Here is a 22,026-nt window from a genome sequence, read left to right as displayed (position 1 = left end):
CTTTGCTTATGGAAAGTTATCCACACATTTTAATGTATGGGCTAAAGTCCTGAGGGATTGTGTGAGTTTTTTCAGAGCCCTCCTGAAATCCTGAGATAATGTGAATTCTAGAAGGCATGGTGCTACCTCTGAGTCCACTTGGCAGCAGATGACACAGCGGGATCAGAATGTATCATCTGCTAGCTCACCATGGCTACCTGACAAACTCTCCTTCATGTTAGTCCACTGTCATTTTTTTAAAAGGATATCGTAATGTGCTTTAAAAATCTTTTCAGCACATAGCTTTAAACTTCACCTAGTAGAAACAGAAGGGACGGTATTTTCTATTTCCCTGGAAGCCTGCAGAGCGGATGTCTTGAGGCCTTTCTTTGCCAGGTGGCTATCTCTTTGCCAGCTGGCAGGAACACTTGGGTTCTGTAGGTGGGTGCTTACCCAGACCCCAAGCTGAGAGTGCTGAGAATTCAGTTGAAAGAGACTTGTATATGAATATTTCCTAAATTAATCAGGTGTCCAAATTAAAGAAAGCCAAATGCACACTAAAGGGATATGATTGAATGCACCCCACCCCCGTGTTTGAGCTAACATGTTTGAGAAAACAACATCCAGGTGATAGTGTCTTCTAGTTAGATATTTCAGTTTTATTTGAAGAGCTAGTTTCTTTGATCTGCGTTTTTGTTTGAGTGATTTGTTGAGTTGCTTAAGTGAATAGAGAAATTCTGCTTTATATTCTAGAAAATTAAAAGGAATACAAAGACTTGCGAATGAGTTGATTTGGGAGAATCTTTGAGATAGTACCTAAATCTGCTTACACTACACATAAGTTTGCGAATTCTAAAGATGAAGGATGTCTGTTTTTGAGTCATTCTAATTGCATTGTGGCAATGTCAGCATCGGAGTCTATGCAACGTGCATAGAAGGGATCACAGAGCTGTCCTTGGGCTGAAGCATTGGCGGGACATGCCAAGCAAGCAGTCCCTTTCTAATCTAGCCTGTGGCACAGTCTCTTGAACTCACGGGCATCATTAATCTGCCTATTTTCATTTTCCTAGTCTGGGAGTCATCGGTGCTGGAGGACAGAGAGGAGAGCTAGGCTCCCAGGGCTCTGTCCCCTGCTTCTCCTTGCAGACATATGACCATGAGCAAGACACTTGTCTATGTGCACTCTTATAAAGAGGGAAGTCATCATGCCTGCTCCACAGGATTACTGCAGGGTTGCAATTCAACAATACGTGGAAAGTATTTCCATACAAATAGACTTAGAGAAGCTTTGAGTTTTCATTCTACCCATAACTAGTAAATAAGGAATATTGGGAAAAACTGTCATCATGTTGAAGTTATAAATTGTCCTTCTAAAATGCTGTTTTTGTTAACTAAACTTTCACATTTCTCCTCTCTCTTAGCTCCAAGAGGAAAGCGAGGATGGAAAACCTTCTACGCTGTCCTGAAGGGAACAGTTCTTTACTTACAAAAGGTAAAGTACCATCAGGAAAACACAATCATTGCTGTGGGGACACTGCACGCATAGGTGCGTGCATGTCTCACTGCTGTGGGGACACTATATCATAAGCGTAGGTGCGTGCGTGTCTTGCTGTGGGGACAGTTTATTGAAGTCCATAAGCTGTGTCAATTACCCTGGCTATACTTCACCAAATAATCGACTTTATTTGATAATGGCCGATGGCAGTCAAAAGTTTTTTTTTTTTCCTTCTCATCTTAATTGCAGGTAACTCCCAGATCATACGGTGATACATAGACATAGCTTTTAAGAGAGTTAATGAGAGTACTGAAGGCAAAGGCAGAGAACTGATGTGCACTCAGCATCCCGTGGTGCAGGGTCATGTGAGACAAAGTCATGTGGTGCAGAGTCCTGTGGCACAAAGTCATGCGTATTTTTAATTATGTGTATCTATGTGTTTTTGTGTGCACTTGTGTGCAGTTGCCCTGTGGCGTTCAGAAGATGCTGTCAAACGCCTTGCATCTAGAATTATAGACAGTTGTGAACCACCTGATGTGGTTGTTGGGAACTGAACTCCTGACCTCTTGAATAGCAATACAAGTTCTTATTGCCGGGCCATCTCCCAAAACATGTTTTTGGCAAGGTAGCTAGTCTAAGAGTCTTAGAAATGTTTGCCAGAAAATGAAAAGGAAGTAAATGTGTGTGTGTGTGTGTGTGTGTGTGTGTGTGTGTGTGTGTGTGTGTGTGTGCGCGCGCATGAGTACACGTATACATGCAAATGTGTGTGTACATTTATTTATAGTAGTGCTGTTGACTACCTTTGGAAGTACCTATTGACCATTTGGATATCTTTAGAGAAATTCTATTCAAGAACTGTGCTTCTTCAAATAGTATTTTGCTTATTTTCTCACTTCTGTCTTTTTTTTTTTTTGCAAGAGAGTTGTAGATGCCGCTTGTTGTTTGGAGCATTAAGCACCAGGGAGTTCTCCCATTTCCCAAGGTTACGGTTACTCAGTGTTCAGTCGTTCCCTGCTTCCTTGTGCTTTTGGTGGCTTGTCCAAAAATTGTCACCAATATTTTCTTTCTTTGTTTTTTGTTTTTCTGAGACTTGTGGTTTGGGGTCTTAAATATTTAAGTATTTAATCCCTCCTGTTAGTGTTTATGTTTGCTCTGGGATGTGTATGGATGGACAGATTTCCTAGCACCATCTTTCCTCGTGGTGTATCTCTGGGCCCTGAGAAGGATGCGGTCATGTACTTAGGGGACTCTCGGCATTGTTCTGCCTTCAGACCACGCTGTGCTGGAGCTTTGCTGTGTGTTTTGAAACCAAGACTGTGATTCCTCCCACATTGCTCTTTCTCTAGGTTATCTTGGACCTCTGGTGTTCTTTGTGAATTTAGAATTTATTTCTAATTTCTGTAAAAAAAAAAAAATATGTCAATAAGATGCTGATTCTGAGCTGGCCATGGTAGTGCACGCCTGTAATCCCAGCACTTGGGAGGCAAAGGCAGATGGAGTTTGAGGCCAGCCTGCTCTACAAAGTGATTCCAGGACAGCCAAGGCTACACAGAGAAACATTGTCTAAACAAACAAACAAACAAAAAAGCAAACAAAGATATTGATTCCACTGAATCTGTAGGCCACTTTGAATAATATAGATATTCTAACAATATTAAATCTCCCAGTATGAACATGACCTATCTCTTTATTTTTTCTGTATAATTTCATTCAGCAGTGCCTCACAGTTTCCACTGTATGAATCTTCTGTTACTGTGGTTGCTTGGTCTTAATTTTTTATGTTTATTAACACTTTTCTAATGGGATTATCAATTCCTCATCAGGTTATTTCCAGCTAGTGCATAGAAATGCAGCTGATTTAGTGTATTAGCGTACAATATACAACATTGCTGATTTTATTAATTTTAATGCAATTTTAGTAGGCTTTAGATTTTCTATATACATGAGCATATCAAATTATGCCTAGTTTTTAAATAATTTCATCATGATATTGGTAAAATATATTGAATTTTATTAGGTATATTTAATGGATTTGCTAAGGAATATAAATGTGAATCTCCGTATGAGATTTTATGGTTTGGTTGATTTTCCTATGCTAAATTATGCTCCATCCTTGCTGATAAATACTTCTAATTTGGGTTTTTTATTTTTTTCATGTGCCATCAAATTTAGCTTGCTATGGTTATGGGTAGGATTTTACATCTACATTCATGAATACTGGCTCATAACTTTCTTTTCTTATGGTATTTTTTTTATAGTTTTGATATCAAGGCCATTTTGGCCCCTAAGAGGAATTTGGATATGTTCCCGCTTCTGTGCTTTGAACGTGTCTAAAAATCACTGGCATAATTCACTGGTGAACCATCTGGTGCCAGGCTCATCTTTGTTGAGAGGTTTTTGGTTGTTTTTTTGTCTTTGTTTTTGTTTTCTTTCCATTGAGTTTATCTTCTAATTGGTTGTAGATGTTAATGTGTTCTATTTTCCCATGACTTAACCTTGATGATTATGTTCCTAGTGACTCGTTCCAATATGTTGCTACATAATTAATCATAATGGTTTCTTAGAAACTTCTTCATTTCAGTGTTATCAAGTGAAGTTATTTCATCTCTTGATTTATTTATTTGGGCTCTTCCTTTATTATTCTGACTAAATACTGACTAATTTTGTTGGGAGGAGGGATAATTCTTAGAGTCCACCATTTGTTTTCTATTCTCTGCTTAATGTCTTCTTGGATTTTAATTCTTTCCTTTATTTAATAGGTTTGTTTAAGCATAAAATTAAGCAACTTAACGTCGCATTCCTTTTTGTTGTAGGTCTTAATTGCCATAAACCCTTACTGGAGCTGCTCTTGATGCATCTCCTGTGTTTGGATTTCATACGTTGTTATCTATTTGTCTCAAGAAAAATTTCCTTATTTTTTTTCTTTTGGTTTCTTTGGCATACTGCTTCAAAGACTATAGAAGAGCGTGTCTAATCTCTGCATATCTTCTTCTGCTATGCTCATACCATTTTAATTGCTAAGATATGACTGAAATGATTTCAGCCCTCTTAAGTCAGTGAAGCTAGTGACATATCATGTGACCTACGGTGGAGAGAAGATTACACATGCACTTCAGAAGACTGTCGCGTCTTATGTTCTGGGCATGTCTATTTCACCTATAGCATTCTTTTAGTCATATGTTTACTCTTCGATTTTCTACCTGCCATTCTTCTATCTGTGAATGCCGTGGAATGTGGAAATGTTATTCTTTGGTGCTTTTTCTTCACTTCTGATGTTTGATCCACAAGTTTGGGAGCGCTAATGTTGAAGGGAGGGGAAGGGATGAGGAGAGAGATTTGGCTTATCTTCCTAGTGAATTGACTTTACTCTCACTGCATTGTCTCTTCTGGCCATTTTTATTTGAAGTTTATTTTGTCTACTACAAGTGGAGGCAGTTCTCTTCGTTTCTGGCTACCGTTTGCATGGATTACCTTTTTCATAATTTCACTTGAAAGCTGCCCCTTCTAAATCTGAAGGAAGGTTCTGACTGACAGCATTTAGTTGATTCTTTTTGTTTGTTTTGTTAAGTCCATTTAGCCATTCCCCTTTTGTTTGATTGAGTACCATCATCTGTTGGTCTTTGTTGTAATAGTAGCACAGATTTTGTGGAAATGCCCTTTCCTTTGCCAAATACAATTCTTCTGTGGTGATTTTCAGACTCTCAGTATATGAAATCTCACAGCCCTCTCTGAATTGTCGCCACTGAGAAGTCTACTGATAGTCTTGTGGGCATTCTGTGGTATATGCTGAGTCCTTTTTCTCTCCTAGACTTTGACTTTTCCTAAGATTATGAGTCTTGGCATGATTTCGCTGCATCTACCATGTTGAGCTGTATCTGTCCATTTCATTCACCATACTTGAGATGTTTTCTGTCATTATTTCTTCAAAGAATCTCCTTACCTACTTTTTGTTTTTTCTTCTTATACTTCCATAATGCATATATTGGTGTCCCTGTAGTCACTTAGGCTTTCCTAAATGATTTTCATTGTTTTTCTCCCTTTAGTCTCCCTGAATGGAACAATTCAAATGGTCCTATTTTTCTGCCTGAGCAAGTCCATTGTTGAACCCCTCAGTTAAATGTTTCATTTTAGGTATTGTATTCTTTGGTTTAAAAACTCTTCTGTCTTTAGCTATTTCTGTTTCTTTGTTCCTATAATCAGTTTATTACCCATCATTTTCTTAAGCATAATATCGAATATGCTGATTTTTTATTTTATAAAAAGTTAAGATATTTTACATTTTATCCTGTTCAATTTATGTAGCTTCTTTTCATTTGATTTCTGGAGATCTGTTTCTCTTCTTTAAACCAGGATCCGTTTATAATCTTCCCAACTGAAGAAGCAGCCCTTTCTAATGGCTTCAGAAGTACTTGATAGAGAAAGCTCTCAGCACCTGAGGCCTGTTTAGAGACTCTCTTTAAGAACATGCTATTTCTTTTACCTGTGCAGGCAGTGTCTCAGCTATAGAGGATCGCGAGTTTCTTTTACAGAAAACCATTATCCATCCACCGTCTGATCTCCACGTCTGATCTCTGCCATCATTACTCCATGTTGTGTGGCTCCACAGCTGTCAGCCACCTGGCTTTCCCTTATTCTGAATAGTTACTTCACGCTCAATGTATGCCGAGTCACCAGCCAGCTACTGTTTCCTCTGACAGTCCTAAGGAGAGTCAGAACACTGGAAGCATGTCCTTGCTTCTCCATCTCCCACGAGGGAGAAATCTTGAGCTGTAGCAGTCCCCTGCACAGAGGTGTTCTATGTACCAAGCTCTCACTTTTCTTCTTTGTTCTCCCCAGCCCCAAGGCCCCAAGCCATCAATTCTGCTAATGTTCTGAGTGAGGCAAGGCAAAGGTTGAACCCCTCCCAGGTGTCCTTGGAAAATCTAGAATCCTGGCCACATGCTCTCCTCCCCTGTTCCCTCCCCAGAGAGAAACCTTAAAGTTGAGTGCTTTTCTCCAGTACTTCAAGCTGTGCTGGCTACAGCAAGCCACCCACCACTTTCTTTCCTTTGTTCTAAGCAATCCCCAGGCATCCAAAGCATGCCAGTTCCATCCTGCTCATAGGGAGCCAAGAAACACTCGTTAATTGGTTAGCCTTCTGAAAAGCTAGAACGCTGAAAGCATGCTTGGCTCTTTGATTTCTCCAGAGACAGACAGGGGTGGGGAGAATCCTGGGTCAGAATCTTCCCTTCCACACCAACTTGAGGGAGGGGTAGGTGCGGGCAAAGTGAACCTGTTCTTCTTACCTGTTACAGTGTGGGTTTCTCAGTTCTGTGCCCTCCTGAGATTTAGCATGCTTGTGGCTAAATCCCGGCATTCTGTTAGTTTCTGGGCCTCCATGTGTACTAGCTGGTTTTGTGTCAGCTTGACACAAGGTAAGGTCATCAGAGAGGAGGATAGACTCAATTGAGAAAATGCCTCTGTATGATCAAGTTGCAAGCATTTTCTCAGTTAGTGGTTTATGGGGAAGGGCACAGCCCATTGTGGGTGGAGCCATCTCTGGGCTGGTGGTCATTCCCCTGGATGGGGAGACCTGGTGACACTCAGAGGAAGGACAGCAGGTTACCAAGAAGAGACTTGATACCTTAAGAGCATATACAGGGGGAGGAAATCCCCCTCAGGAACAGTCATAGGGGAGGGGAATAAGGGGAAAATGGGAGGGAGGGAAGAATGGGAGGATACAAGGGATGGGATAACCATTGAGATGTAACAAGAATAAATTAATAAAAAATTTTAAAAAAATAAAAAGAAAAGAAAACAGGCTGAGTAAGCCATGTTGAGAAGGCCAGGAAGCAGCGCCCCTCCATGGCCTCTGCATCAGCTCCTGCATCCAGGTTCCTGCCATGCTTGAGTGCCTGTCCTGACTTCCTTTGGTGATATGGAAGCCTATGCTGAGTAACCCTAGTTGCTTTTGTCATGGTATTTCCCCACAGCAATAGAAACCCTAAGAAAATTTGTCACTGTAAAATCAGTGTTTCTGTGGGGGGCATGAGTTGGGGCTCCCCCTTCTTCTGTTTTGCTAACATCGCTCTCTGGGAAAGTTTTTAAAATCCATTTGGATTCATATAAGAACATAGTTTTGCCGTCTTGACCTCTTCACTCTACGTGTTATCTTAAACACTTCCTCATTAAATTCTTTCAGAAGTGATTTTTTTTTAATCTAGTGACTGTCAAATAGCATACCATACAGACAACTCCCCTTTCCCCTTATGAAAGAATTTATTTTAATATGGTTGCAATATATTGAGTTAAATAATTTTCCATACTGTAACCTTTTTCAGTTTTTCAGACATCCTTTTTACTTTTTTATAGCTATAAATTATGGTACTGTCTTAGTCAGGATTTATGTTGCTAAGATGAAACACCATGACCAAAACCAACTTCCAGGAGGAAATGGTTTATTTTGCTTACAAAATAAATCAGGTAATAGTCAATCACAGCAGGAAGTCAAGGCAAGAACTCAAGTAGGGCTGGAGCCTGGAGGCCATAGGGGAATGCTGCTTACTGGCTTGCTCCCTGTGGCTTGCTCAGTCTGCCTTTTTACTGCAAGGTGACCACCACCTTCCCAAGGGTGATGCCATGCACAGCGGGCTGGGTCTTCTTACACCAGTCACATATTTTTTTTTAAAAAGTGCAAGCTTGCCTTACAATCTGATCTCAGTTTTCTCAGGTGAGACTCTGTCTTCATAGATGACTCTAGCTTGTTGGTCGGTCAAGTCGACATAAAACTAGCCAACACCTGTATATCTATTTATACAGGTTATATTTATACAGATTCCTAGGAGTGTCATGAATTACAGACTAGAAACTATTAACACTTGCCTTTTGGGACATTTTAAAATCATGTATGTGGATCTGACCGTCCTTTGCCTGGCACCCAGATACATGGAGGCAGGAGTTGGTATTCAGATTAACCATGCTCTTCATTGGCCAAGTGTCTTGTATTGTCTTCTACTTTCCTATGGAGTTTTACAGCTTCTGATTTGTATGTTCTCTTTTGTGGCCTTACCAAATTAGCATGTGTGCATTGCTGAGCCCAGACCAGTCCTTTCAGATGATTTTTTTCTCTCTTCAGGAAACTAGGCTTTGAAATTAAATTCCACATGTCACAGCTGTTTCTCTTGTATAAATCCCATCCCCTGGCTCACTCTTTTGTTGCCTCTAACATCTCTGTCTTTGACTAAAGCTCTCCTTTGAGTGCCTAACCGCAGGATTCCCACCACCTCTGTCTCCTGGTAAGCGGAAGGCATGGGAAGTACTCTTGCACCGACATTTTATGGAGTGATGCCAAAAAAAATGCTGTTTCCAAGTCACCAACTTTATAGCCCATTGTCTTTGCCTTAGATGCTCTCACTCTGAGTCATCCAAAAAGAGAGGAGAAGAGGCTGAGTGTTACGGAGGGAACAACTTTGTATATGTTGCTGCTTCAGCACGAGTTTGCACGAGAGCTCCAAAATGAAGGCTTCTCCTGACTTATATGATGCAGCAGATTGCATTTGGAGAAAATAGTGTAAAATTCCTTCTATAAAGATAGAAGAAATGTGTATGTATATGTGTGTGTGTGTGCACGCATATGTGTTTTATGTGTAGGTATGTTTATTTTTGTCTTTACATACATGCGTGTATGTATGTGTGTATGTGTTTATGTGTATGTTTGTGTGTTGGGTGTGTGTGTGTGTGTGTGTGTGTGTGTGTGTACATGTAAAAACAGTGAACAAACAGGCATGAATTTAAAGGAGAACAGGAAGGTGAATGTTAGAGGATTTGGAGGGGGGACAAGGGAGGCAGCTATCTTTTATAATCAGGTCCTGGTTTCTTTTTATTAGTGTTAACATTCTTATAAAAATGTCAAAAAGGGAATGCTTGAAATGTGAACTATTAATGAAGAATACCCATTCACAATAACCTCATGTAAGTCCTAGGGACTAGAACATCGCGTATTGGAAGCTTATTGACAGATTTGGGTTTTTTATGGATGTGTCTGCCTGGTTTTGCTTCAGGATGGTCTTTGGGATGCTGGCTGCCCACATGAACTGCAGTAAATAGGTGGCCTTGGGATTGAGGTGCCACACCGCTAACGTGTCCTACAGAGGGCTCTTGGTGCCTATTGCTGATCATCTCTAATCCTCCTGGATGCCGACTCTACCAGAGCACAGTAGCAGATGCTAGACCAAAGGGAAACTGTGTAGTGACAGCGTGATTTGGGCTTCGTGTGCTTTTTGTTTCATATCCTCTTAGAACTGTTGAGAGCTTACCAAATGCCAGACACTATGAAAAAAATCCCAGGCTTCCAAAGGTAATTAAGGCATAGCCTTCCTACTTGAAGATCAGGAAATAGGGGAAAATCAAGTAGAGTGAGCATTCTCCAAAACAGTAGCATAAAATAATGTAGGCATTGACACAGTTTTCACTGAAGAGGGCCACCCAGGAATGGTTTCAAAAATGAAGGAATATATCTGTGACGAACAATCACATAGCTGATAAAATAGCACAAAACACTTTAGCCAAAAAGTAACAATTGCGTAGAATGCCTCATCTTCAATAATACTCCCATGTGTATACTATAGGATGAATGGGGAGTGGCTAGCCGTAGAATGATAATAAAAAAATTGTGTTTCAAATAAGTGTGTCATGAAGCCTAAAGAGGGCAAATTGGTGCTCCAGTGGACTGTGGTATTAAGTGCTAAGCTATGGTTGCTAGGTGAAACGAATTAAGTGTGTCTATAACTCATATTTTCAATGTACAATGAGTTTGTTATGATAAAATTCCATGAAAAGTCAGGGAGCTCCTATATTTGGGTGAAAGTAATAAGAAAAGGGCCACCATTTCCCTAGACCAAATCCAATTTAACTCGTCTCAGCACCAGATCAGCTCACTGGTGTGGATGGGCTATAGCAGGTGATGCAAAGACCATTGGGTTTCGCCATCTGTCCTGAAGGTCATCAGTCTGCTTAGATTCTGCATCCGTTCTCTTTTCTTACACCTTTATTCTCCGTCCAAATTCCATGGCATCAATTTCCTTGGCATGCGCAGAACCCCTCTGCCATTAGAACAGCAGTCTGTTGCCAACTATGCTGCAACTACTTCAAGCCTTTCATAGAAGGATCCAGAGGGTCCTAGAAACCTACAAGAAGAACATTATGATGGGCGGATCTGGCCCCAGGGGTCCCGCTCAAACTATGGCACCAGCCAAGGACAATATGTGCAGTAAACTTCGAACCCTTACCCAGATCTAGCCGATAGACAGGACATTCTCCACAGTTGAGTGGAGAGTGGGGACTGACTTTCACACATACTCTGATGCCCCATATTTGACCACATTCCCTGGATGGGGAGACCTGGTGGCACTCAGAGGAAAGATAGCGGGCTACCAAGAAGAGACTTGATACCCTATGAACATATACATGGGGAGGAGGTCCCCCTCAGTCACAGTCATAGGGGAGGGGAGTAAGGGGAAAATGGGAGGGAGGGAGGAATGGGAGGATACAAAGGATGGTATAACAGTTGAGATGTAACATGAATAAATTAATAAAATATATTTTTAAAAAATTAAAAATTATAAAAAATATTTTCCACTATGAAGCAGCCTCTAGTGATTGTTATCTGTGTAAGAAAATACAGTTTTAAGTTTTCATTAAGATTAGGTAGTAAAAGTTTCTTCCTCTGAAAAGCCCAAACAAACAAAGGGTGTAAGTCATCAGGAAAACTAAGCTCTATGTTAAAACACTGGGAAAGATCTTCAAGTTGTTAGTCTTCATTCACCCAGCTTCCACTCTTACTCTGTCTCAGCCAAGTAGGTTTACCAAAGAGAGAGTCATCAGTCCTCCCCGAAACCGAAGACATACTAGCTCACATCTGTCCAGTTTGTGACCTGCCCTGTGTGCTTGCAACCTTCCGTGTCACTGTCTCCTTAACATGGTCACATGCACCGCAGTCTCTCAGACACTAACACGAGAACTCTGTTAGTCTAGAGTAGGGCCGTGGGGAGGAGGGAGGGCCTCCCCTCAGCTGTCTAAACTCCCCCTAGGAAAACATCCCATGGAAGAGCCACTTGAGATTGATCCGTGGTGGAACTTAACGTAAAGGTGGAAGAGGAGAAGCGACTTCAAAACCGTCCTCTGACAACACACGTGCCCCCAGCACACCAATGAGAGTTTCCTCTAATGTCAACCTGAATCTTTCCTATGCCCAGATTTACACTTCATTATAAGTAATGTAGTCATTAACTTGAACTTTAGCTAACAAATTACTATTCTGGCACCAAAGACAATAATGTTATTTAGGAAGTGAGATGATAAGGTTTTTCTCATCTTTAAGATTAAGACCGGTGGGTTTTTAGAATGTTACAAACAACAGGTATGGTGGGAACATAATTTAGTCTCTAAGGGGGGGTTCAGTATTCTTTGAATTCAGTATTTATCTTTGAAAAGATAAATAACAAATGGAATAATTTGATTCCATAATGTCTCCAAAGAAGGAAGTGGGCTATTAAAACATGTAGAAAACACTTAAGAAGAGAAGGGAAGATCGTGGAAGAAATTTTAAGGAAAATGATATCTAAGCCTATATTAAAATGACAAATGAAAAAAATAAAACTCACATAGAGATATGACAAGGACAAGCTTATGTGGATGTATAGATGTGACACCGTAGCACATCTGGGGAACTTCAAGATCAGTGGCATATAAGCAGTGTCAGGGCAGGTTTAAAAGGCCTAGAAAGCTAGATTAAAGGGTTGAGATTATCTGAGTGAAGTGTAGACAGAATGTTTGAGATAGACAGTGACAGAATTCTTATAGTTTAGAAACAATCAGCCCGGCTGCAATGTGAAAACTGACCTAAAAGTAGAACCATCCACACATACAGACTAGTTTGAACAGGAAGGGATCTAGTGGGTGAGTTCAAACTAAGATACTGAATTTAAAATTCTATGAAGTAGGAAGTGACCATGTATAATATGAATTATGCATATTCACATCAAAGGAGTGCCTGGAAATATAGTCTACAGAGTCATCAACAAATTCTTGATAATTTAAAATATAGTAATGGATGTTACCATTCCAGTTTTATAGGTTGAGAAGGTAAGAGGATAGGATCAGGGGTAAACAAACACACCATATTTACTAGAGGAAAACTTGTTAAGGAGCTTAAATGAAATGGCTGGAGAACTAAGAAAGAAAAAAAAAAGTGTTAGCATGGGCAACAGAGATGTCAGGAACATTCTCATCCGGTGAAACAGATATTAGACCGTGGTACATGCATCCAGCAACCAGAAAATTATATATAGAAAAGTTTTGGTGGAGTGATGGTTGGTAGATGCCAGGTTAGAGAAAAGTTGAGGACAGTTTCCTCTACCCTCTTCTGAAAAAACACTGGGTAACAAAATAAACAAGATAAAGATTGAGGTTATAGCTACCGGGTGCAGTATTTAGCCTGGGCTAGTCTCCATCACTAAAAAAAAAATAATAATAATAAATAAAAAAATATTAAAAATAAAAAAATAGAGGTTAGAATCTGGGAAAAAAACACAGGTAAATGGAATGGGTAGGTAACATTACAATTTATGGGACCTTCCAAGGTAGAACCTGTGGGATACAACACCAGAAATGGGGCAGATACAAATATTTGCACACTTAAAACCATTTTGAAGTCTGACAATCAGGCTGCTAATATTGCCACACTGGGAGCTCTCTGTGATTCATGCCAACATTTTCTTTTTTCTTTTTTGTTGTTGTTGTTGTTGTTGTTGTTACCAAAAGAGTATTGTTGAGCTGTGTCTAGGGTTTTATAAAAAGTCCATTTTAATGAGGAGGGTTTTGTTTTGTTTTATGTCTATAGTATGGTTAGAATCAGGAGTGATCCTGGCCAGGCAGGAACAAGACCAAGACGATGCTCAGAGCTCACGTACTGAACTCCACAGTGCCCAGGACAGGATGATCCTGGCCAGGCCTCCTGCAGTTCCTTTACGAATCCTGTGCACTCAAGGCATTTTATTTCCTTCTGTGAAAGTGCTGACTTTGTGACCTCTCATGCTTTGAAAAGGTTATATACCCACTTTCAATCACTTTCAGCCTACAGTGGTTAATACTTTGAAGAAGAGGCAGGGAAGTGGGCTTCGAAGCCTGGTGTCCATTCCCACAGGAGAACTGTCATCACACCCAAGTTTTCATGCCTCCAGATATAGATTATTGACCCAGTCCACTAGGTAAATGTGTCCACTATGTGAGTGATTATCATACTTTAAAACTCTAAGTTCTTAATACGCTCCTGCAGCTGGAAGCATACCTGGTCCTCTGGATTTTAAGCATTTAATCTGTGTTCTAGAAGATTCTGCTGAAAAGCAGTTATAGTTTGATCCCCAGCTAGCAGAAGCTAGTTTGTTGCATGCGCTGGTTCATCGCCCCTTCCCTGCTGGGCAAGTAGAAGGTAGGCCTAGGCTATTTCAGGCCCTTGCTTCTTTCTGCGTGCTAATTTCACGTCTTCCCCCATTCTCTTTGCATATGCCTTGATCTTCTTCCTTCCTTTCCTCACTTTTCCTTCCTTTTTCCTCCACTTACCTTTCTTCTCTCACTTAATTTCCACTCTCCTTAACTAACTTTCAGTAAATATTACTACCTCTTTACCAATCACGTGAAAGGTCTAGAGGGAACTACATGAATTCCCTATTGGCTTGCCCTCACAGGACTTGGACTCTACGAAAGTGCTGTAAGTGATGGTCAGACCTGATGGCAGTGCAGTAATGATATAAGTATACCTTGAAAACACACACACACAGACACACACACTTTTACTTGTTTGGCAGGTGTGTGCATGTATCCACGCAATAGTGCAAATCTGGAGGTCAGAGGACAACCTGTAGGAGTCCAGTTCTGTTCTCTGCTTCAACTATGTGTGAGTCAAGGGGATCGAACTCAAGTTGTCAGACTTGACAGCAAGCAGTTTTTCTACCCCTGAGCACTCTAGTGTGTGTTTGCTGGCTCCAGAGCTCGCGCCCTCCCCCTCTCTCCCTCCTTCTCTCCCCCTTCCTCCCCCTTTCCTCCTTCCCTCCTTGTCCCTACCCTTCTGCCCCTCCCCTCCTTTCCCCTCTCTTTCCCTCATTCTTTTCTCCCTCCTCACCTCCTCTCTGCCTCAAGCATGCCTTTAGCAGCTTGTGCTTTAGCAGTCTGGTACTGAATGGAAATGGTCTTCCACAGTCTTGACTTAGTACTTAACTGAAAAAATAAATGATGAGAACTTTTAGTTTCACTTTAAAAAAAAAAAAAAAGCTCTTAAGGCTTCTTAGTATGTTTTTGATTTTGTTTTTCAGATGTTGGTCCAAGTATCCTGTAATCTGTTCCTAAGGGCAGTTGTTCTAACTGTTTGCAGATAACTTCATACTTATTAAGTCTGAGTCAAGTGTATCCTGGAAATTGTCTTGTGCCTCACTGAAGCCCAAGGCTTTCCTTAGAGAAAGCACTTCAGTTCTCGCTGTATGTGCTAGTGCCTGAGCTGCAGACTGAGGGAGTGTCATGTAGAAGTCAGACACGATGGACCCAGTTAAACAGATACATAGGAAACTGCAATCTTTCTGCTTTCCTTGCCTTATTCTCTCAATTCTCCTTTCTACAGAAATATTGGGTGTTTTTCTACTGTAACACTGTTTATGTTTGAGAAAATTAGGTTCAATGAGACTCAAGCCACCTTTCAGCTTTACGCTTGTTACTTTCACTTATACACTCAGTTTAGTGATGGATCAAAATATGTTCTCATGTGACTTATTACTCTTCCTCTTGCCAAGATTTGTAGATGGTCACGCACCCTCTGTGCTGTGTCAAAAATAAAAAAATGAAACTGGGTAATTTTAGAAAATAACTGAAAATACTAGGGGTTTTAAAGATAACTATCAAATCGTAGGAAATATTTATTTACCATGCAAGAATCAAGCAGTATTGGACAACTTAGGACCCATTGCGTATTAGTATTTTTGAAATTTTGAAAACAAGCATTTCTCTCTTGACTGTGACACAGAGCTGGCCAGGGATGGTTATGTGTCAAGTGCTCTAAGGGAGGAATAGCAGTCAACACTTTAGTCACGTTGTAATCATACCTGCATCGGCTACAAATATTTAAACATATAGCTTCACAACATTAAACAAGGGAGTGCTCTCAACGCTTACTATTCTCGATGGACATCAAGAGTGTTGCCACTTGCCAATTTTTTTAATTGCATGTATCAATCGTAACTATTTAATAAGGTATTAAGTAAATAATTCGTCAACCAGAAGAGAGCCTGAGCATGCTTTTCACTGACACTGACGATTTTGTCACTTTCTAGATTTTACTTTCTGGCACCTGAGAATGGAAACTTTTCAAACTTGATGCAATAATCTGTGGACCTATGGGTGCTATGATGTGGATCCACACAAGCTTTAATTAACAAACATTGTAAGGGAAAGAGCTCTTTATTTCATGCCGTAAATGACTGTAAAACAAGCTTTGTGAAATAACACTCTTGCTGCTTGTTAGGACGGCAGAGTGCTCTAATGAGTCATACTAGATAAAGCAGTGCAGATTGCGGGGAGCACGGGGGAGAGTAACATGTTTTCAGGCATCATTTTCACCTTCATTTGTTGGAGAAAATCGGTTGTAATTAGATGTCATGAGCATTTTCTTTCGTTACAGAAAATGTCTTGATTGGATTTATCATTCCCTCTGTTTTACATTTAGTTTCCACAGCTAACAGTCTTGGGTTGAAATGGTTTGATTACAATAATTTGTGCCTTATTTCTCCCTTCCCAACCCCATCATTTAAATACCATCCTCTAGCTTAATCAGTAAATACTACAGCTATCAGGATGGATTCTGTAGGGTAAAATCAGCCTGAGGAGCACCACCCTCCGCAGAGCTGCTTCCATTGGGGCCGAAGGAGATTGCACTTCATTTTATTTGCTTGCTTGCTTAATTTCAGTTATGTAACCATATCGTATTGTTAATATTTTTGCATTTAAGATAATGATAACATTGTTTACTATTAACTAGAAAAATAGAAGCTGATAGATTTAAAACCCATAACTTCAGTTTATTCCTAATAAACATACCTCATCTTCTATTTCTCTCTTGTGTAAAAGCATTCTTCCCAGCTTGACCTGGGATGTGCCTTAGAGTGCCTCAGTCTGCCTTGACATGCATGTTCTTCCTAAACAGTGTTCTCTACAGCTTTGAGAATTACAATAATCGCTTAATGTGAACTCATTTGCAAAGAAGAGAGATTTGCTGGGGCTCATAGTTGTAAAGGCACAGGCTCTGGCAAGGGCCCTCTAAACGTCAGCAATATGGTAGGAACAGGTATTTCTCTAGACTTCCGCCCTCACCTTAGATGTCACGGGACTCCACCTGGCCTCCTAATCCAATCACTACCCAGAGACTCAACATCTACCTGCTGTAGCTGGAAGAAGTTTCTAGCTTCTGTTTGGTTGGTTGGTTTGGGTTGTGCTGTTTTGTTTTATTTTTTGAGACTAGGTTTCCCTGTATAGCCTTGGCTGTCCCGGGCTCACTTTGTAGACTAAGAAGCTTGGCCTCGAACTCACAGTCATCCACCTGCTTCTACCTCCCCGAGGGCTGGAATTAAAAGCGTACACCACCATGCCAGGCTAAGTTTCCAGCTTCTTAATGACATGGGCACAAGGCTTTGGGATTTAAACACCTGCATTAAATTGGGGACAAACTAATATTGAAACAAAATAATGAGGAAAGAGAACAAAAAGATGACAATTACTGTTAGCTTTTACTTAGAGGCTCCATAAGAAATGTTGCCTTTTTGCATTGTTGCAGTTTTACAGCAGCCTAAATGAAAACACTAACAGAGAGAATATACACCAAGAGTAATTATAGTGGTTTCAAGTGCTGAGGTCACCAAGTGTTAATAGTGAGCAGCTGGCCTTGCTTATTAATAATTCACAGCAGTTTGTCATGATACAGGTGAGAGTTGAAACTGTATGACTAGTTATGACCATCTCAAGGGGTAATTAAAGAGTAAGAAGGGAATGGGCCAGTGGCAGGATGGTCATTTAAAGAACAAACTGAAGATATCATCTCTATTGACAGAAGTATTTCACTAATTTGTAACGTCAATGAGTTTAACTCATCTAAGGTCACAAAGTTTAAATATCAGAACCAGGTAAGTAATATACAAGCTCGAATTCTAGATGCCCATGTTTTGAACCACAGTAAGTTGCCGGTTTTATGTCGATTTGGCAGCATAGAATCAAGAGATTTCCACGGGATATACATGAATTGTCAGTTAGTACTGAGTACATCCCCAGCTGGAAACCTTAAATCCCTGGTACAACCATTAAGATAGCAGCTGTGCTGTTTACCTGCAGTGATAGTTAGCCCGACATCTCAGTGACCTCATAGAAGTGCATCAGTGAGATTTTGTATCTTTCAGAGTAGACAGATGAAAAGGTAAGGAACAGCTAAGCACAGACTACTGAATTGCCATGAATAAAGAGAAAAGGTTATGCGATTCCTGGTACAAGATATAGGGGGGGGAAGAAGTTTATATGAGGATAAAAGAACTGGCTTAGTGTGCAAAGTGTTTGCTGTTCAAGTGTGAAGGAAGACCAGAGTTCAGATCCCCGGCGCGCGCACACGCGCGCGCACACACACACACACACACACACACACACACACACACACACACACACACACACCAGCAGCAGCAGCAGCAACAAACAAAGCCAGGATGGAAGCATGCTCCTGTAACCTCAGTGCAGAAACTTAGGGATTGGTGGACAGGAGGACCCCGGGGACTTACAAGCCAGCCAGCCTAGCTGAGTTGGTGAGCCTCAAATTCAGTGAGAGACTTTACCTTCAAAATATAAGGTACAGAGTGGTTGAGAAACACACCAGCCTTGACCTCTGGTCTCTACACCTGTGCCTAGTATATTTATACACACATGTACACACACATACACTGTATACAACATAAAGAATCGGAATGCCATTCGACTCTATTATATGGGAAACTGGGTGGGAAAAAAGCACCTGCAGCCTGTAAAGAAAATTAGTAGAAAGGATGGCAACTGAAATTCTATATCCAGTTCTAGACCTGTGAAAAATATCCTGAAAGATACTTGAGTAGAATTAGAGTATATGAACCACATGAAGAAAATACATAAAAGATGAAAAGATAAGAATAGTGGGAGGGGAGAGCAGGAAGAGAGAAGAGAGGGGGCTACAATCGGGATGTAAAGTGAATATATAAATTAAAAGTAAATTAATAATAAATAAAAAACTACTACAATGCAAAAAAAAAGGATAGAGAGATCAAGGCAAAACAAAAAAATAAAGCAAATAAGCAGTGAACCACGGAACACAATCAAATTCAAAAGAACAAGGAGAGAAAATAGCAACATGTAAGGCAAAATAAGGCTTCTTGAGACAAAAATTCATATTAAATATATGTTAGGAAGATTTCAAAAATAAGCAATACTAAAGTATTCTGGCCAAATTTGGAATTAGTGAAAACAAGAAAGGGAAAATAAAATGATTTCAAAGTTTTTGTGATATGTGTGAGGAATTTAAAAGAAATAAACATTTACCTGGAAGATATTTATTGAAATTTCCATCTTATATGACTAAATGCAAAAGTTGATAGAAAGAATAGTCAAGATTGATAGGTAGCACATAGTTTTAAGAGTGATAATACTTAAAGCCTAAATGCACCAAGCTGTGTAGCCCCCAACTTGTGAAAGGGAAAACGATTAAGAATGGAGGGAACGCTCGCATCTCTGCAATGAGTGGATGATGGACAGTAGGAAACATGCAAGGATGAGAAGAGACTTATCAATGCCTGATTACAGAACCTACCCATCTAATAAATAATGTCCCTTTCCAAGGAGAGCAGAAGGAGCATAAGCAAAAATCACCATGCGTTCGGGAGCATGAATACCCTTAATAATTTTGGATGAAAAATAAACATAATAGACCACATTCTCTGCTCATAAACCTATAAAAATATCAGCTGACAAGTAACTAAAGCTTTGGGCACATTCTATTACTGAGATATAAAAGAACATATACAAAAGTGAAACTCTAGACTACCTAGACATCAGCAAAAGACACAACCTATTCCTAAACTGTTACACTGTATAACTCATACTCAAAAATTATAGCCTTGAATTCCTGCTTAACTAAAGAAGAAAAATGGTGGGACACAACTCTGATCTCTGTGCTGTGGAGGCAGGAGCAAGGAGATTACCGTAAGGACAAGGCTGCACTCTCTCTTTAGTGATCTATAGACAGGACAGAGCAACATGGTAAATCTCACTCAGAAGACCAAGAAATGAGAAAGGTGAAAAATACAAGTAATAGTTATCTTAAGAGATTACATATAAAAAAGAAGGAAACTCAGAAAAAAATGAGAGTAAAGCCTGAGTTTAGGAGCTTTAACTCCTTTAAGGAGGTTCATGTGTGTTGTGGACTGACATATCAGCAGGCCGGTCCCGCGTGTGCTGGGAAGACACATAGGTGAGAATGGGGGCGTGTATCAATCTCGGGATCACTTCAGTACTGACCCACCCACACCCCATCCCCCGCCCTGCTCTCTCCCCTCAGCTTCCTATTTGGAAACAGAGAGACTGTTAGGTAAAGGGCCATGCACACTGACTTACGCTACCTCACAGTGCCGAAGCGAGAGGGGACTTTGTACTCAGGCTACCTCTCCTTGAAACTCCTACTCAAAAATATGTCATGTGGAGAGAGAGTCACAGATTTTAGAATGCCAAGTCTCTGAGAGAAGCCTTTTCAACAGTGCAAGAGAAACCTCTTCGCATAGCTGGATTGCAGTTACGTGCACTGATGGGACTCATTCTAGAATGCATGCTTTAAAGTGTAGAGTTTACTCTTAACATTCTCCTTTCCTTGGCGTTTGTTCATCTTACCTTGCCCCCAAGACTCTGTCAGCAGCAAATCAGGATGTCAGAGCCTTAATAAAGCAAGAGTCATTGCACTGTCATTCTGGAAGTTGCTGTTTAATATTGTGGATGTGGGAACCCATTATATTGTTCCTGGTATTTACTTCATGGTCAGCTTGATGCTGACAGGGATCATTAAAGGTTACCATTTCAGCTTGTCTCGTTCTTTCATTTTGAATAATTTCCAGGCATCAGTATGTTTGAATTGTTTGAGTTTTGAATAGTAGTGGTGAAAAACAGGGCAACATGGGAGAAAGTACTAATTGTTTTTCTAAAAACTTGGGGGAGGGAAACCCAGCTTAAATGAGAACATTAACATTCTTTATTTCATGTGTTTACCATGAGCTAGAAAGTGATAGGGTGAGTGTGTGTGTGTGTGTGTGTGTGTGTGTGTGTGTGTGTGTGTGTTTGTGTGTTTTCTCTTTATAGGAAAAACATAAGTTTAGTCAACATCTTGTTTTTGATGATATATGAGAAATGTAACCTAAACTCCAGAAATAGGTACTGTCACAGCTTGTCCCATAAGCAGCAGATAGGTAGTTTTTGGTTGTTGTTGTTTGATTGTTTTGGGGTTTTTTCTTAAAATCATTGCTTTTATTCTCTATTTATTCCAGTGAAGCCAGTAACTACTAGAAATAATCGAAACCCCTATTTTAAATTCTGATTATTATTCTACTAGTGAAGTTTTTATTTTGGCTGTCATGTTTGGGTGGTAGCCATACAAAGGAACCTTTTTTAAAACTCTGAGCTATATAGCTATTGTCAAAAATTAAAATTGTGCATTCATGACACCTTCTTATGTATTTTATACCTATTTAGGAAAATTAAGGCAAGCTTTATCTTAAGGTGATCTTCCCTTTGTTCTCATCAGAAGAGCTAGAGAAATTACTGTATTTCATTGTTCCTTTTTTCTTTTGATAGTATTAACCACCTCAAAGGATGGCCTCAGGAAAATGTAGTGTGTTCAGATAGAGGTCTCAGAGGCGGCCTGTGTGCCTGTTGATGGTGGCTGCAAGCGTCTGCATGTGCCCATTGTTTGAGCTCACAGTACCTGTTGGACCTGGCCATGTTGCAGGTCCCTGTGATGTGTATGTCTTAATTGCTATATATTGGCTTTACAAAAAAAACAAAACAAAACAAAACAACAAAAAAAACCCACCTTTTTGTACATGCATTGTTTCATTGCACATTGCTAAAAATTGCAATATTCTATTTAAAGTTTACAAAGTTTTCAAGAGTTTGTAGTCCCCATTTTACTTTTTCCATGGAGTTTCTAAAAAGTTTTCCTTTAATTTCAGATGCAGAAAACTTGCCTCATGGTCATGCCCTTGTACTTTTCTTTATATCCATGTGCAGGATGAATACAAGCCAGAGAAGGCTTTGTCTGAAGAGGACTTGAAAAACGCAGTGAGTGTGCACCATGCTTTAGCGTCCAAGGCCACGGACTACGAGAAGAAACCAAACGTGTTTAAACTCAAGACTGCAGACTGGAGGGTCTTGCTTTTCCAAACCCAGTATGTTTGGTAGCTTTGTTCTTATTTGGTCTTGATCTTCTT

At 40.1% G+C, this 22,026-nt stretch overlaps 1 protein-coding gene across 1 annotated transcript in view; it reads left to right on the top strand.

The window, feature by feature from the left end:
• Positions 1–22,026, top strand: part of LOC127210047 (PH and SEC7 domain-containing protein 3-like) — a 114,544-nt gene that overhangs the window by 58,263 nt on the left and 34,255 nt on the right. The window contains exons 4-5 of the mRNA XM_051169740.1: positions 1,401–1,471; positions 21,827–21,984. Coding sequence (XP_051025697.1) covers positions 1,401–1,471; positions 21,827–21,984 — 229 coding nt within the window. The remainder of the gene's footprint in view (positions 1–1,400; positions 1,472–21,826; positions 21,985–22,026) is intronic.

This window comes from Acomys russatus, chromosome 27 (assembly GCF_903995435.1).
Source record: "Acomys russatus chromosome 27, mAcoRus1.1, whole genome shotgun sequence".
Taxonomy (NCBI): Eukaryota; Metazoa; Chordata; class Mammalia; order Rodentia; family Muridae; genus Acomys; species Acomys russatus.
The sequence above is the reverse complement of the archived record's forward strand: the minus strand, read 5'-3'. Positions and strand labels throughout refer to the sequence as shown.